General features: G+C 38.0%; 1 protein-coding gene across 2 annotated transcripts in view; it reads right to left on the bottom strand.

Moving 5' to 3' along the window:
- LOC113531900 (copine-8) overlaps positions 1-13,130 on the bottom strand; it is a 116,573-nt gene that overhangs the window by 82,287 nt on the left and 21,156 nt on the right. For both annotated transcript variants that reach the window (XM_053241907.1, XM_026922876.3), the window contains exons 2-3: positions 6,282-6,322; positions 341-387 (exon numbers count right to left, since the gene is read on the bottom strand). In XM_053241907.1, the coding sequence (XP_053097882.1) occupies positions 341-387; positions 6,282-6,322 (88 nt within the window). The remainder of the gene's footprint in view (positions 1-340; positions 388-6,281; positions 6,323-13,130) is intronic.

Raw genomic sequence — 13,130 nt, 5'->3', positions numbered from 1 at the left:
ACAGAGTCTGTTTTGCCCAAGGCTGTATGACTTCCAGTGCATGTTATTCATCAAATGGACCTACAATATTGCCCCTTAATAATGACACAGGGTGTGCTTGCACAGGAGACTACAAAATAGGAGATGATCTGAGTCATTTGGATAATACTCAGAATGCTTATCTGATTTGTGTAATTGATTGAAGTTTATTCATTTACTGGCATTAATGGTTCTGTGGAGCAGCTAATGTTCCTTTGATTAAAAAAAGAATAAAAAAGGTCATGAATTATTGAGACTTTTATTTGACAAATAATTCAACCGTTTGCATGCATCCATATGGTGCCCATGAGATAACACTGACCTCTCTCCACTCCTTGTTGCCGATGCCTTGGGTGTACAGCACACAGACTGCAGGAGAAACAGAATTAGTGTTAAATAAAGAAAACAGACAGAGTATAAATATTAAAAACACCACAAAACTGTCTGCAGGACATCTGATTAATGAGCCAAAATTATAGCTACATGCCACAGTCTTAAACTTCCTCTTGATTGTGTCTCAACTTCCCTTACATACCGTATTGTAATTAACACACCACGAAATTAAAACAGGTCTATTCAACAGGTGGGCTGCAGCCCTAATGTGTCCCTTTACAGTGTTTCAACTTTGCACCAGATTGCTACCAATTAAAATAATAATTTGCATTTCCTGAAGGAAATACATGTGCTTCCAAAGAACTGAAAGTGATGGAAATTTAAAGCAGAGCTGCTGATTGGTCAGCCGTAAAAGCCCACTGTGACATCACCAGATGGGAACTAGAATTCAAACTCACAGAAAGAAAGAAAGAAAGAAAGGAAGAAAGGAAGAAAGGAAGGAAGGAAGGAAGGAAACTTCCAGATGGCCTTTCCTAACAGATAGCTTTCATAAACAGATTTATGTATTCATTTTATATGAACACATTTAATATTAATATTCCGAATGACCATTTTCAATTAAAACTTTAGTTCTTGCTTAAGTTGTTTATAGGAAAAATCACATATTAAGCAAGAACTAAAGTTTATTAAACTACCACCCAATTTATATATCCTTGATGTAATGGAAGTAAATGTGGGAATGGAATAATTCATTAAATCACCCCAAATTAAAAACTCAAAAATAAAACAGAGAGCAGCTGTTACTGTTTCATAAAGCTTTTCCAGTACATTCAATTAAATGAGTCTGAAGTGCCTGAGAGTGCTAATATTCCCTCTCGCCCAAGGAGCTTTGTCCAGTGTGTGAGGGAATATTCATATGTGTGTGTGTGTGTGTGTGTGTCTGTGTGAAACGGAAAGAACTAGGTGAAAGCACAAAGGGGCAACCAGCAGGAGCGTCTGAGTTGTTTTATGCGTGGATTTGCAGCTAAAAACATCAAATTGGTGTAACTGGAGAAAACACAGGTTGCATTGTGAAAAAACTAACCATGGACCTGATGGAATGAAAGCCTTTGTGTTTTCAACATCCAGCCGTCTTAGCTGTGAGCCAATGGCCACCCACTGGAAAGTTCTGTTAATACTGAGAGACTGGAGTAGCAGCACTCAGCAGTAACAAGGCTGGGGCTCAGCACAGATGCCCACTCTCATGAATGTACATCAATAAAACTCATGCTCATGGTTAGCAGGCTCTCAAAACATCTTTCTTAATATCCATGCTCATCTTCAAGGATGAGAACCACTCCCTCGATCTCTCACTGCTTTTATTAGTCTATAGTCCATTCATAGTTGCTCAATGTCACTCTTTGTCCTTTTCCTTTTCTGACTAATGAAATCATATGATCTGTGACTGTGTGGCTGACTTGCACAACTCACAAAAAAGGTATATGCCACCTGTATTCAATACAAACAGTGAACTATTGATGTCTACATGGGAATTTCTGAAACTTCATAAGTATTTTAAAGAAACACTGACATTCCTAGGTGTAATACTGAAATCAGATGAAGCACAGAAGCATTTCTTTAATAAAGAAATATGTTCACATTAGTTTTAACTAAAACTGAACTACCACAGTGCTAATTCATCCTCAAAAGTACATACTGCTGTTCTAATTCCCTAACAACAAAAGTTTAAGTTAAGCAGCTACCACAAATACTCTCAGCTCAAGCTATGTTAGCTAATTGATTTGAAGTTGCAGCACAGCTAACGTGAGAAAAGAGTATTAGTTTTAGCTAAGAACAATCTGCATAACACCAGCTTTAATATGATACATGTCAAGTGGGAAAAAAGATTTAAATGGTTTAGCAAAGACAAGGTAGCTAACATTGAGCCAGCTAGCCTGGGTGGAGTTTTGGCATTTCACGTATTATTTAGTGAAATGTAATTGCTAGCCATTGAGAACATATTTTTTAGTTTTGGTGTCCATAGTTGTCTAACTGTTAACAAATATAGCAGTCCAAAGCTGAGATTTTCTTTTAAATTTATTTGTGGCTTTAAAAAATGGATAAAATGCAAAATTCAGCTAGGTTTAACTTAAGTCCCGAAGGTACAACTTTTGACCATATCTGAAGCCTTAAATTCAAAATAAGTTTAATGCCTCAAATTTACTAAATTTGTTAAATTACTAAAAGCTTGAATGGTTAGAAACTGTTACTGTGATTAACACTGATTGGTGGGCCAAGAAATTAAGGTGGGGCCTGGGGTCGGTTAACTGCTGTACAATTCTGACAAGAATTCGTTAGTTCACACTCCTATGCTGTGAGTGTGTCGAGTATGCCTGCGGCACGCATGGAAACAACACAATTAGCATTAAGTGAAAAGGATTGCCAATAATGAACTCAAATAAAAAAGAGGTAAAGAAAAGCAAGACACTTAGAGAAATTGAAGTAAGGCTACTGGAATGCACAAATAAGACAGAGAGGCAGGAGAAAAGACAGCAAGACAAATGGGCTGAAAGGAAAAGAAAAACAGAAAGTAGACAGAAAAAGAGACAAGCACCATGAGGCATTCCATCAAATGAAAGAACAAAGGACAACAAAAAGGCAAAAGAGCATGTGTCAGGGAAGTCACAAAGACTTTATCCTTGGTATCGGGCCAAAGCCCAAAGGCAGATTGCTGATGCTCCACTTTTCACGCAACATGTCTGAAAGCTTTCACAGATTTGTGAGAGTCTGTTGAACGCCGGACAATTCCAAAAATAGATATTAATGTTTCTCAGTGCTCAGCTATTACACTTGATATGGCTCTTTTAGTGAAGTCTTGTGTGAATTGTATGAGCTGCGATTTTGACCTCTACTCACTGGACTGATACAGAGACAAATTCTAAAGAGCTCTGGTTATACAGTAATCATTTGGCAAATAGGAAGAAGTAATGAAGCTTATCTCTAAAGTTTCTAACCCAAGTCCTAGATTAAACATTGAAATCAAGTACCAATCCTTTCTCTCTCTCTCTCTCTCTCTCTCTCTCTCTCTCTCTCTCTCTCTACCCTGCTGTATTGATAAATAGCAGACAGACAATTAGAACAAAGCAGTTTCAGGCTATTAGGGCAGAAGGAGCATGCATTAGCTAATTCTCAGGCTTAGAGCTTCCTGATTAACCCACAAATCAAAGAGATTCATTAGTCAGAGATGCGTAAATAATCAATAACAATGGCTGTGATTCTGTGAAAATGAAGCTCAATTAGAGACAAAGACCAAAAGCTCAAGACCACACTGCACTGTTGTGGTAATTAATGGGTTTCCACAGTTTTTCGTTGGTCAAAACTTTTATTAATACAAGCCAAATCTTGATAATCCATCTCACAATACATTTGTGCCCTTTGTATAGACCAATCAAACATGATTATTTTTTTAAAGTACAATTTGGCCAAAAATGAAGTTTAGCAAATTATCCTTTTATCCTAAATGTATTTATATTTGGTGTCTGCTTATTTAATTTTGCACATCTGGAACATCTTGGGTTTTATTATAGTTCATGGTATGAAAAAGGTACAGAGAGGATACTAGATATATAACAATATCTATATACATAGATATAGATATAGAACAATATTAAACAAATATTTGTATATAAAAGCTTTAACTGGCTGCTCTCAGATCAAACTGCATTTTAAATAAGTGCCTTATTAGATTCTATAGAATCTATAGACAATGAGTTATGCAAATATGTTGTGTGCTACAAGTACCTAGCTACAGTGTTCAAGATCTGGAACTTTCCCAATTAAATCCAGAGCCCAATGAAATAGTCAACAACTTTTTTAATTTGCTTGCACACATATTCCTTATTTATATTTTCTAATTTTAGACTATTAAAAACAAATCAAATTACAATAATTATAACAATTACAATTAAGGAAATGCCAGAGCTGCCAGTTTAGCATTATGCAAACTGTCTGAATCATCACAGAGTTACATCAAAAGACACAGTGTGGCTCAGTAAAAGCATTCTGTTCATAAACAGTTCATAAAATTTTAGGCTTAATCAAATAAAGGTTTAATCAAATAATCAAATTCAACATTTTTTAAAAGTCATTCCTACAATCGCACACTAAAGTGAACTTGAATGGAAAATGTCAAATAAAGGGCATTAAGGCCTGCTGAAAACCATTCTTCAAGTGTTGGTCTTGGATTAGTTATGAATTCAGTCATGGATTAGAGAGATAAGAGATAAGATGGTAAACTGAAGGCAGGGAGCAAATAGGAAAATATGCTGTGTAGAAGTCCCTCAGATATGAAGTGGCAGGACAAATGAGGGAAGAATTATCACCCGGGGAATCCAAATATCATGTTTACAAGAAAGCCAGCCTCTTTATGCCTATTCCAGTATGGCCTATATCGGATATTTGAGGCCAAGCTTGCATGATTCGTTCAATATCTGTGCAAGGCAAATGTCGCCATAAATTGGCCGCCCACTTTGTTTCTATATCTGCAGCCCTTGCCACATGCACATCAAGATTAGTCACTGGAGCTCAAAGCACACTTCATACAATCAGTGCACAAATGAACAAAAAAGTTCAGCGACTCACTGAGGAATTGTGTAAGGTTTTTGTTTATGATGGAATCCTGACTTTATACGGGCAGTCAGGTGGTGCTGCTGTCATGGATAACATGAGATAATGGCTGGTTACTGGATCTGTCTGCGTGAGAGTGTTTCTCTGTGTGTGTGTGTGTGTGTGTGTGCTGGGTTTTGAGAAGTGCTACAGCAACATCTGAGCCAGGTGAGTAGAGCAGAGCAAAAAAAAAACATCTAAAAATGTGCTGAAGTGAAGCACCACTTTATAGAGAAATAATTCACAGCTGTTCTACTGAACAGGCATCAAATCAGTACCATAATATTTCAGAGGGAAAAAAAAAAATCAAATGTACTCAATTCCCCACTTATCTGTTGTGTAGTAATTAGAAGATATACTGGCCTCCTTAATTTTGCACTGGAGCTATGACTTCGATGAACCCAACAAGAAGATCTGTCTCACCCAACTATCGTTCTTGCAACAACAAACATTGTTAAGCTACGGGAATCTCAATTTAAAATAAAAATGACAGCAATCACTCATATTTACAAATTGAAATACAAACTTAATAGAATAGAATAGAATATTAGACCTAAAGCCAAAACCTTTCTAACTATTAACTATACTTAATTATTCCTGTTATATTAAATCACTGAAACGGGATAAATGTGTGCAGATTTGATTCTTAAATAGTACGCACCTGCAAGACTAATCAACACTGAAGAGCGTAGTGTTAAACCTGTTCTTAATAATGTTCATATTAATAATAATTAATAATGTTCTATTATCATCTACATATCGTTCAGTTTTCCAATACAATTATACCATCAAACATTGGAAGTCTGGGGTTTGCTTAAAAAAAAAGTCATTTTGGTTGTCCAAGATGGCTGCCATGTAACATAACACTGGTGGCTCAGTAAGTTGTGATCAGAAGGTTGTCAGTGGGGGGGTGGGGCCTTGAGCAAGACCATTAACCCTCAGCAAATGTAAAATGCAAACACAAATAACTATTTGTGAGGTTTTCTTTATGTTTACTGTTTACAGAAATCTTACAGTGGCCTGTGTGATATTATGGAAGAACTGGATTTGGTTTGAGGTAGCTACTTGGGAAAAAGGTTTCTGGATGAGATAGACTTCATTAATTAGTCACATCAATCGCCTCATTACTCCAGTGCAAAACTAAAGAAGCAAACTTTAAACATCAACCATGTCTATACGTGGGGTAAGCAGAAAATTAATAAATTATAGGCTTTTTTTGCAAAAAGACTTCTTTTAAATGAAACAGAGTTTTCAGAAGAAGAAGAAACAGTAGAATGTGATCTTACTTGGATCTGATTTGGAGAAAGTGTCCCTGTCGAGCAGATTTCTGTAAAAGGAAAAAAAAAAAAGAGGCAACATTTTAAATTACATAAGAATTAACTGATACATAACACACATGCATGTGTGTGTGTGAGAGACAGCTAAAGGTTTGCAAGGCGATGCTTTGCCAGATAAAGACAAGAGCCTGTGAGAGCCGGCTCACTGTACTCATCATTTAATCGTGTCTCATGGCCTTCACAATCTAATTACCTGAGATTAGAATGGGAGGGAGCAGCCGTGAAACATGACACAACAGTCTCAGGGGTGAACTGCGACACACACACAGACACACATGCATATACACACACATGCATGCACACACACACACCAAAAATGCACATTTGGCACACAGTGTCAAATTCCCATGAAAATACACGCAGCAGTGCAGAATAAACTGATTTCTCTGAAACACAGAGAGACATCAAGTTCCCTTATAAACACAACCCTGGAGTAGTATACTGTATGTGTGTGCGTGTGTGTGTGTGAGAGAGTGTGTGATGTCTTTGCACCCTGTGTGTTAGTACATGAGGCATTCGTGCTAACAGGCTTCTGGCACTGCGGGAGCAGAGGTGGTGTCTAGACGAGGAGACAGAGATCTCTGCTTGGTCCTGATTCGGCCCCAGCTAGGTAAGGACATCCATTATGAGCATCTACATTTACTCAGCACACTGGCAACACCGAATGAGCTTAATGATGTTGAATGCGGGCAGCAGAAACACTTTAAAGGCCATTTTGCTATTTGATATTTCATAAGGAGAGCCATAAGGACCTACATTTACTCCACACAACTCCAACATTGAGTGATAAGTGATGTTGGAGGCACACTGCAGGAACACAATAAATTTAAATGCCATTTTCTACACAATAAATTTAAAAGTCCATTTCTAGCACTAGGGTGGAAATAGGCCCGAGCTGCAATGTGCCATGCATCCATTCTAATGAACCCTGTCAGACTGGCAGAACTGCTGATGGGACAAAAAAAATCAATACTGTGTTTACATCATTCTCATTTTTTCCCCATGAAGGTTGACATTTTGTGAGAATTTATGAACCCCTGTTTGTCAACATGAAACATTTCCTTATGCTGTTTAAATGTATTTTTGAGCTGCATTACTTGCTTTATCATTTTGTATGCAAATCATTTGCCATCTTTGTTGGTGACATATAAAGTGACAATTTTAAATCTTTCAGCTCCGGTAGATCTCACCTCAGCCAGAGTGTGAAAACCGCAAGTGGATTTTATCAGGTCTGGTATGAGCATCACAGTGCCTTCTGACTGACATGAGAAACTCGACCACATTTTTGTGTGATGATATATTTTGCAAACTTGCAGTCTGTATTGTTTACAAGTGCTTACACATCTGTAATAATCATGCTGTGTCAAAGATGCCTTAAGGTGCTTTCACACCTATTAGTCTATTTGCCAAGTTTGAATCAGAGTGAAATTGATTACTTTTGGTTTGTTCGGTATTTGGTTTGGCTTAGTCTCACACTGTACATAACATGGGCTGAGGTGTGTGTGTCATTTGATTTGGTCAGAAATACAGGGCCATGAAAAAGGTAAACAAATCTTTGCCAAATCTTTGCCAAACAAAACTGTGCACAGAAATCAACAAAATCACCACAGAGAACACGGAGCTAGCACTAAATAAATTATTATAACTTATTAAACATTTTATTTATCACATCCAGCATTTATTCTCTAAATTGGATAAATTGGATTCACAGCTCAGTTTATTCACTTGCCTGCAACCTAAAATCCACAGCAAGTTTGGTTCACTTTTCCTGGATTGATTACTTGAAACTAGACCAGTAGTTCTGGTTCACATGTAAATGTTATGGCTGTGTTCTCACCTCTTTCATAAAAAGTCATAAAAAGGGGAAAACACACCAGGGTTCAATTCAAATAGACTAAACACTAAATATTTTGAAATCACCCCTACTAAATCTGTGATTTGCAATATTTGCAACCCACCAGGGACATAGTTTCAACAGACGAGGTAGGGACAGTTGGTTGAAAGGGACAGGTGTATAAATGTTTCATTACAATTGCAATTTGCTTTGCAAAATACACACAATTCATTACAGAATACTCTTTTAAAGGTGGAGGCAGTGATTTTACAGTCATTTTGCACTCTGCGAAGTTCTCCTCACATTCCAGCGATAAAATATCTGCTCAGAGGCTTCTGTTGCACCCCAGGCTCTGTAACTTAGCTAACAAAATGGTGCACTTGGTACATCCTCTGAACTTCCTCAAAAGCTATAAGAACATTGTATTGTACAGTCCAGTAAAAGAGGATAACCTTTCTACAATCCAACAATATCTTTCTGCTAAAACATTTACAATATGCAAGACCAACAGAGGCCCAAATTGTTGAATGTCCCCTGAAACTGCAACATCCTTTCAAAATATATTCATAGAACCTGTCTGCAACATTCATAACTTCACCAGAACATGTGGTTTCTGTGTAGTGCTATTCATTAGACATAAATTGGACACTCGAGGAAAGTGCTATCTGCCCTCTTCTGTATACATGCTCTCACAGATGCCCGTGATTGGCTGGTGTCACTGTGAGTGATAGCAGAGAGAGAGTATGCCACTCCTCCTGCCAATTTTGCTCCCAAAATGGCTCCCAATCACAGATGACTATGGCATTGTTGAGATTCAAACTCTCAATCTACCAACAATAGGGTGAACACTTTTCTGTTGTGCACTTGGTAGCCCCAGACATTCGGCGATGTTATTGGGACACCCCCCTCAAAAACTATTGTGGATGACCAACAATCAGGACAATCTCTACTGACCTGTCAGTCATTTTGTCTCTCAATTCAGAAAGCTTCACTAGGCCATGTACACAAATGTGTTTTGTGTACATGGTTTTGTGTTCTGTGTGAATAGTTGTGTCAAAACACCCAAATTATGCTTAATTCCACTAAAGTGACTGGCTTGACATAAGCCTAAAGGGTTAACCTTCTTCTAGAACCACATAACACTGCAGGTCAGTGTAAAGAATTGAGAATGTTTTGTACTTGTTGTTTAGTGGTATTTACTGCATGGCTATTTGGGTACATGGCTATTACAATATACGTCATATCCCTTGATGTGAGTACTATGAAAATGGGTTGTAGTATATCAGAGAAATGTGTGGAGGCCCCTCTTAATAGTACTTATCATCTCTGGCAGCTTTAATGGGTCTTGAGGGGGAGCTAAAATCCCAGTGACTGCTCACGCAAAGCTTTGGGCCATTAAAACAAGCTGTTCCCAAACCCACTGATATCCAGTACAAATCTTGAGGATTGGTTAAGGCTTTCTGTGTCTATATGGAGTCTATATGACTCCAAAAGCTCATCTTACACTAAAACAGTGCATTTATGGTATCACACATCAAGGCATGTTGTCTGTATGTGTAATCCTCATAGCATGTTCCATACGACCCAATTTAAACACATAATCTCATCAGTTGGCTGGGTTATGTCACTGTTTATAATGGTTACAGGAGCCTGGGTTCTCATTGTTTGTGCTGAGGACTTCCACCAGATGTGCTAATCTGAATCACACAATTCATTGCGTCTTACATAAAGAACGAAAAACACAGAAGTAATAAAGCACAACCGTTTTGCTTTATGCTGTAAAAGAGTTTCAATGGAGTAGAAATACGGAAGTGAATAGAGCGTGAGAACATACCATAGACAGAGTGAGAGAAAAAAGAAGACGCGAATGTGAGTGTGAGAGACCCAAACAGAGATTTACATACACAGTACTGTGCAAGCGTAAGAGCAGTTTTAGTGTTTACTTGTGAGTAAAACAATATATAACATTAGAGTAAACTACTTAACAACAACCTAATATTAACATAATAAAAGCATGTTTTGCATTTTCTGAACAAATGATATTTTGCATGATGTTTTGCAAACTTTTCTTCAAGGTACCACAAGCATTCCATGTATTATTTCCACCACCAGCACATTTGATTTAACCTAATTTATATCATGTGGGCTGCAGGTATTGCACATTCAATGAGAATTCAAGGTTGTGCTCCAAACAACATGCTTTTCACGATGTTGTAAAAAGTAAGGACGCCAAAGCTATACTGACATGCTAGTATTTGGGAAGCAGTCCAAGTATTTGCGATTCTGAGTATTGCAAGTAGTCAGCTGACATTATGGTATTACAGAAGTGTTATTTACACACTTGATGATCATAGACAGTGAGTAAAAAAACTGTCAGTTGGTTACATTCATTGAGACCTGAACATGCCACAGTGTAACTGTGTTAATTCTAGACAATCATAAAACAGCACATAACCTAAAGAACTAACTAGTCAACTAACGTTACCTAGCTACACTATAATTTCTGGTTGAAAAGGAAGGGATTGATTGTTCACTGTAATTTCATAGCTTGCTGCTCAGTGCTGGACTGCAAGTCAAATATAGGGGCCTTTCCTAATAGGCATACACTATTAAGCTAGCCCACTAACTCTAGCTAGCCAGCCAGCCAAAACACTAGGTACTTAAAAGACACAAATTGGGGCATGAACTGTATAACGATGGTGCAATAATCATGTCCGAAGTACAAAAATACACATAAGCACACCAAGCACAAATAGTTATCCATTACTTGACTACCATTATCTCTTGAGCTAAAACGACTTTACAACTGGGTAATGATACAAATTCCACAAGAGAGAAAATCAGATGACCATCATTCACTAGCATCCCACCAAATTAGAGAATCTAATAAATATCTTACCAGTTCATCAAATAAAAAGTTAACGATCCATCATGCCTGAATACTTTTTCCTATTCTTGCTTTATACTGGCCTCTCGCTCTCTCTTGCTCTTTCTCGCACTCTTTCTCCTGAATGGCTGCCTGTCACAGTGTAACATGATGACTTTCATGTCTGAAGTTGGGGCGTGATGACGCATGCATACAATTCTGACCCGACACCCCTGACAGCGCTTACTGGAAATTATTATTACAGGACTGTCAGGATGACTCACAGAACCTCATATGATTTTTTGTCAGATTTTTTTTTTTTTTTTTAATTAAAGATTATTGAGTCAGGGGACAAAAACTTTCTCAACACTATATTTTAGCTAGGAGTCGTAAGGTAGGAGTACTGGAATAATATGACAATATGGCTGAAGAATCTTATTCAATTGTGAACTCAGATATGATCAGCAAAATAAGCTGTATTTTGGCATCAGCAAAGCTTCCAAATCTCGATTTGGAAAAAGCTTGACAGCTAGACAGTTGCAGCGACGAAATTACTCACTGGCACCAAGAAAAGAGACCTCGGTTTTATAGTCCTTGCACTGGCTCCTTGTCTATAACGGGACCCAGGTTAAAGCTTTACTGTTTGTTGGTAAAGCTCTAGCATGGTCTAGCACCCTCCTACATCTCTGACTTACTGTGCGACTACTCTGTTCCCAGGTCTATGAGGTCTTCAGACCAGTGACTATTCCATGTTCTACGATGAAGTTTGAAGCCTTAGCAGTGACTGTGCCGAGGTTATAGAACAGTCTCCCATTGGACATGTGGAGATGTACTCTCTCTGGTCCAGTTTTTAATTCAAAACGTAACACAATTAGCATTTAACCTGTGTGGTTGTGTCATGTACTTCTCATTTTATCAATGTTTTAGGTTTGGTGTTCATATATTTTTCTTTATATCTGATTTATATGCTTATATATGCTTTATATAATCTTATCTTATCTTTATACAGCACTTTGGTCAACTTTTGTTGTTTCAAATATGCTTTATAAATAATATTTACTTACTTTACTTATTAATTGGACTACAGAAAGAGGGAGGTGATGGAAGAGATTAAACCTCTCTAAAATCATTATGACAGAAATATATGATGTGAACTTTAATCCATAAGTAGAGCAATGTCTCTGGCTTGTGTGGGAGTGAACCTCATCTTAGGAATCATTACAGCATTCTGAGTGTGAGACTGTGGAAAAAAATACACTATATGTGTGTGTGTGTGTGTGTGTGTGTGTGTGTGTGTGCGCATATGGAAGAAGGAGCTCTTTGTGCTGCTGTGATACCTCATACTGTGTACTTAACCTCTGAGAGAGACATGGTAGCAAACCCAGCCGTGCACAGTACACCAGTGAGAGAGGCAGATAAAAAGAAACAGATTACACTTTCGTCCTGCTTCGTGTTTTTACATCCACATGGAGCTGTCGTTCTCCCTCAACGCAGCATCATTTAGCACAGTGTGTCATTTGGCAGTGGGTGAAAAGGGATCAGATCTGAAACTGAAACTGGCTGTGGGGTGCTGCACCTGAAGAATCCCCTCCGGATAGTGTGTGAAGAAAGCAGGAAACACTCCACACAGTTCACACTCAGCATCTGTCTCACACTCTCTCTCTCTCTCTCACAGAAAGGATCAGTGTCCTAAGACATTAATACAGATATATACACTACCACACTCTTGCCATACACTATAATGTCATACCATCTGCTGGATACATACACCCACCCACCCATAAACACACACACACACACACACACACACACACGCACACACCCTTGGTAAACAAACCCAACAGACCATCCCTTATTGCTCTCTATCCCTAAGAATTAAATGGTCTTTTACTGCGAGACACTCCACTGGAGCTATACAGAGGTAATCAATCTATTCTCCATTTTTTCCCTCTCACCTTCATCTCTCTTGTCTCTCCTGGCATGGGAGGTGAGTGCTCTCTTTAAAGTAATATTTAACCATTTTCGCTAAGGCTGGTGACTACAGATATTGTGTTTTAATCTCTCAAGTGGGGAATGATTAATCTAATTATGATTCTCC

This window comes from Pangasianodon hypophthalmus, chromosome 18 (genome assembly GCF_027358585.1).
Source record: "Pangasianodon hypophthalmus isolate fPanHyp1 chromosome 18, fPanHyp1.pri, whole genome shotgun sequence".
Taxonomy (NCBI): Eukaryota; Metazoa; Chordata; class Actinopteri; order Siluriformes; family Pangasiidae; genus Pangasianodon; species Pangasianodon hypophthalmus.
Note: the sequence above shows the minus strand (reverse complement) of the source record. Positions and strands in the feature narration are given on the sequence as shown.